Here is a 5,029-nt window from a genome sequence, read left to right as displayed (position 1 = left end):
TATATATATATATATATGTATGTATATATATATATATCTTTTCTCATATTTTCTTTAATATTTTTTAAAAGAATTTAGGATAGAGACAAATAAGTGGAGAAAGTATATAGAAAATGTGTAAATATTCAAATCCTTAATTTCTTAAGTTTATTTTTTGGCTGAACTAAAAATATAGCTGTCCTAAGTAAAATTTAATTTACCTTTTTTAATGAACTAAGAAGGCTAAACCTCAGCATTAAAAAATTAAACCCGTATAAATTATAATTAATACATTAAAGAAATAAATTTCTCATTAGAGTTTATACTTAGTGTTTAAAAAATAGTGTTATTTTAAAAAATAGCTTCGATTCATCCACAAACAAAAACATATGCCTTCAAAAACAAGTATTTGATTAATTTGTATTTTTTTTTTAATATTTATGTTAATTTTACTTATCAACAAAAAAATAAAATAATATTAAAGTGAATATTTATCTATATTTCTTTACAAACAATAAAAATAGTAAAATAATATTTTACTTTTAAAAAGCAATCATTATTGATTAGTATTTTATCATATCCCTGTCTCGATTTCAGACTTCCTTAATGTTCTTGTTAAAAAGATATTTCTTTAAAAAATAAAAATATTTTAGAAGAATAGGCAAGTTTATCAATCATGCTTTATTTTTCTTCGAATGTTTTTATTTAAGTTTAATTGTAGTTTTAGTTTATCTATTTTTATCAATTCACAAAACTGATCCATCTATTTTAAAAGTCGAAAATTTTGGTTAATTTCTAAAAATTTTGAATTAAAAAAATAACGATTTGTCATATTTTAAATAATATGAAATACAATTCAATGATAAAAAATCATCTAAATACATTATATAATTAATTAAATTATAAATATAAAAAATTTATACAGTTATAAATTAAATTTAGCTTAATTGCAGTTTTGGTCCCCTTATTTTAGTTGAATCGCAAAAGTAGTCCCCTCATTTTATTTCTCTTAAGTTTTGGTCCCCCAAACAAAATTTTGGTCTAAAACTTGATGAAGTTTCATTTTTTTTGCGTTTATTAAAATCACATTGTGCCTCAAGATTTCGTAATGCAACAATTGTACATGGAATCTATAATTATAAATGGTGTGGTGTAACTTGAAAAAAATGAAATTTCATCAAATTTTTTACCAAAATTTGGTTTGGGGGACCAAAACTGGGGAGAAATAAAATGGGGGACTACTTTTGCGATTCAGCTAAAATAGAAGGACCAAAATTGCAATTAAGCCATTAAATTTTTACGATGCTTTATTCTAATTTTATGAATACTAATCATTATACCATTAACATATCATACAATACCTTATTTAAAACACGTCACATTAATGTTAGTTAAAAAATAAGAAAGAACAAATAAAATTATCGACTTTTAAAATAGAAAAAACAATTTTGTGAATCAGTAAAAATATAAATATGACACTATAACTACAATAAAACTTATTGTTTATTTATTCATTCGATGTTATGGGCCTTAAGCACACGGTAAACCGTATGTAGCCTACTACCTTATGGCTTATGCCACTATAACTAAGGGTTGGGCTAATGGGCCGGTCCGTAACACTTCGCAGTTCGCGAAAGTTCTTCCGAAACTCGTCGCTAGCTTACCTATGCTATAGTTTACACTTCGTCGTGGTTGTTTCGCTTTGAATTGAAGTGCACTTTCACTGGAACCAGCACATAACAAGATGGTACAGTTGATTATTTTCTCACCGTACCATTTGATTTGAGCAACTTTAATAGTTCCTTGCTTCTTATTCCAACACTCCTAATCGGTGATTTTTTATTATTAGGATTTTCAGGGATTCTTAAACGACTTGCAGGATTGGGAAATTTCTACAAAGAATAAAGCACCAAAAACGAAGTCACATAAGGAAAATGTTGGTAATTTTATCTTAACCTTCCAAACTTGTTGCAATAATCATCCAACTGCAACTCTGTAGTCATACCTAGACTAAACTACTAAAATCAATCTCTATATGTTTTACAGTTTTTTTTTTATGAAATGTTATTTTTGCTGGTAGTATATGAATGATGGAGCATCATATAATGTTAATTGATTTTGAAAGAGTTGATTTTGTAAAATTGACTTTGGCTAATGCAAAGTGATTTATGTTTGGATATATTTCATGAAAGTAAGATGGACAGTAAATTTGAGACTAAAAATCAAATGTTCAAGTTAAAATCAGTTATAGAGATAAAAACAATTGTACTCAAAATTAATTCTATACTTCTAGAATCAATATCGTCTCTCTTAAAATTGAAACCAAACATGCATCACCTAACACACTGACCATTTGATTAAGTCCCCCATTTTTCAAATTGTTGTGTTTGTTGATGCTGTTTTTGCAATTTGTGGAGATTTTCTTATCTAATTAAGGAGATAACATTGACTGTGAATATACTGTTTGAAAACTGTAACCATTTATAAAAGGGATAATTTCTTTACTTGGTTCTTATCTAATTAAGGACCCCCTTATTTTTGTATATATTGGTATGCTATATATGTATGTGCTTGGATATGTATGAATGTATGCATGTATTAATTCGTCTGTGGTGTATGATATTCTGATGGAAATTCACAAAGGGTTCATCTTCCCAGAGTGGTAGATCAGTGGGTGTGGAGAATGGATCAAGAGGAGATACTATTTCTTTTGATCATGCGAAAAAATCTGCAGCACAGTATGATTTTTCAAGAAATAATGATCTGTTGAGTCGTGTGACTAGTAGTTTTGCTTCTGAAGATGTTCCCGACGCTGCTTCTGAGAAAGACCTGGTAGGAGCTTTTTTTCTTCTCTCTCTGTTTTGGTCTTGTGGTAACAGGGTTGGGGGAAGTTAATTTATTAGGATACTAGTAAATAGTAAAAACCCATATAATGGGAAAATCAAATCACTATGCAGTGACATGCGTCACGCCAGATCATTATTTTAGCAGTAGTAAATAGATTATGGATTGGTTTTTGTGTTGCCATTCTCTGTGATGCTGAAGATACTGCAATCTATCTGTATATTCCAGGGTAATGAGTTTTTCAAACAGAAGAAGTTTAAGGAAGCTATTGATTGCTATTCAAGGAGCATTGCCTTATCACCAACTGCTGTAGCCTATGCAAATAGGGCAATGGCCCGTATAAAGCTAAGGAGGTAAGCTCACGTTTTGTCTTAAAAGAATTATAGCTTATTCATCAAATGAAATATTCACTAACTGATGGTTTTTGTCAATTGTGTGATCTTAAATATAAGAAAGTAGTTTTACAGTTACTGTCATGTGTTGCTCTGTCACTTGAATGATGCTCATAAAGGGCACTTCGGCTTAATAATTTATGTTTCTTTCCCATCTATTTATGTCAGCAGATTTCAAGAGGCTGAGGATGACTGTACAGAGGCATTAAATCTCGACGATCGTTACATAAAAGCATATTCACGGCGAGCAACAGCTAGAAAAGAACTTGGGAAAAATAAAGAATCTATGGAGGGTGTGTTAATATGCAAGCCATATACTTGTCTGTTATCTAAATACAAAAACATTCTGATATTTGAATTAGTTGACTATATGATTTGCTTAAATTGCAGATGCCGAGTTTGCCTTGAGGTTGGAACCTAACAATCAAGAAGTCAAGAAACAGTATGCTGATGCTAAGTCGCTGTACGAGAAAGTAAGCACAGTCTTTCCATAATCATTACATGACTGCTACTACTACTTCCAGTCATCGTTATAATACCTATTATTTGTAGTTTTATTAGCTATGTAGGTCACGAACAATGAAGCAAGGGTTACATAGTTGTGTGGAAATTTGAAATTTTAGGTTCATCCCTCAGTTTGCTAATACATGTTTAGAATTAAGATGTAATACACAATCAAATGAGTTTATGCCTTAAAGTAAGGTTCTGGGATTAAAGGGCCTTAGGTCAGTAGTCATCAATCATGATGGAATACGGAATTACAACTTTAGCAAGACTTTAGAGATGGAATGAGGCATAAGATACTTGAGAGTAATGTTTTGAGTATTTTCCCTTTTTGTTTAACTACTCCTCCGATTGTTAAGGTTATGCTATGATTCTTTGCACCACCGATGCATTTTTCTAGCAGATCCTTCCTTATCCAGCAGCAAATATGTTTTCTAGCAGCCCCAAAACTTGTTCTGTCAGCATTTAAACTCTGTTGAGTCTCATTCAAGACTTTGGTCATAGTTTCAAATAATTGATCGGAAATGGGTCCGACCCTTTCCTGGGCCCTGCCACGGAAAGATCTTTAATTACCTGGTTTCCCTAAAACTTTTTCCCATAAGGCCTTAATATATGCTGACAAACAGAAGATTAATGGTCTATTGGCTGTAGTGGCTGTGTATCAACTATTTGCCCAAATTCAGGCAGCAATAACTGCTTCACAAAGACATGACATGATGGTACTTACTTTATAACCAGGCTTCATGACGAGCCACTAGGATACCTTAGTGTGCTGTTAACTGTTCTTGTTTCATGTCTGTTTTTCTTTACTTCTCTTGTGCAGGAATTACATTTTTAAAATGCCTTTTGTTCAGGAAATTGTACATAAAACATCTAAAGCACTAAGAAATACTGTACAAAAATTGGGAAAGTCTGAGACAAAAGTTAATGGAAGCAGCAGCATTCAATCTGTTTCACATGATACTCAAAAGTCAGGGTCAGCTGAAGTTCATCATCGAACTAAGGTACAAATAGCTTGAGTTTTTAACAAAACTTTTCTATATATATTGGATGAGGCAGATATGAGATTAATTTGTTTGGCGTTCGTCATGTATTTAGTATCCAGTCTAGTTTCCAGCCTAAAGTTTGATTATGACGACAGGGTAATGAGTGCCAAATTCCTGCTATAGAATCAGTCTTAATGGAGGAGATCGATAATAAGGATACAAAATCCGGAAGCAGGACTCAAGGACAAGCTGGCAATGGTTCTAAGGAAGGTTATAGTGCAAGTAACAGCTTGGAGCAGGTTAAGGTTTATCTTCAATTCCTCC

The 5,029-nt window shown here is 31.5% G+C and overlaps 1 protein-coding gene across 12 annotated transcripts in view; it reads left to right on the top strand.

Annotated features, from left to right (window-relative positions):
• Window positions 1-5,029, top strand: part of LOC101507271 (uncharacterized) — an 11,979-nt gene that overhangs the window by 4,677 nt on the left and 2,273 nt on the right. For 3 of the 12 annotated variants that reach the window (XM_073367924.1, XM_073367925.1, XM_073367923.1), the window contains exons 4-10: window positions 1,829-1,915; window positions 2,623-2,811; window positions 3,052-3,176; window positions 3,387-3,508; window positions 3,606-3,688; window positions 4,574-4,723; window positions 4,861-5,010. In XM_073367924.1, the coding sequence (XP_073224025.1) occupies window positions 1,829-1,915; window positions 2,623-2,811; window positions 3,052-3,176; window positions 3,387-3,508; window positions 3,606-3,688; window positions 4,574-4,723; window positions 4,861-5,010 (906 nt within the window). Of the gene's footprint in view, window positions 1-1,586; window positions 1,727-1,828; window positions 1,920-2,622; window positions 2,812-3,051; window positions 3,177-3,386; window positions 3,509-3,605; window positions 3,689-4,573; window positions 4,724-4,860; window positions 5,011-5,029 lie in introns of those variants that run through there. The other 9 variants (XM_004495592.4, XM_004495590.4, XM_012714549.3 and 6 more) reach the window with 9 other exon arrangements.

This window comes from Cicer arietinum, chromosome 4, assembly GCF_000331145.2.
Source record: "Cicer arietinum cultivar CDC Frontier isolate Library 1 chromosome 4, Cicar.CDCFrontier_v2.0, whole genome shotgun sequence".
In the NCBI taxonomy this organism is placed as follows: Eukaryota; Viridiplantae; Streptophyta; class Magnoliopsida; order Fabales; family Fabaceae; genus Cicer; species Cicer arietinum.
The sequence above is the reverse complement of the archived record's forward strand: the minus strand, read 5'-3'. Positions and strand labels throughout refer to the sequence as shown.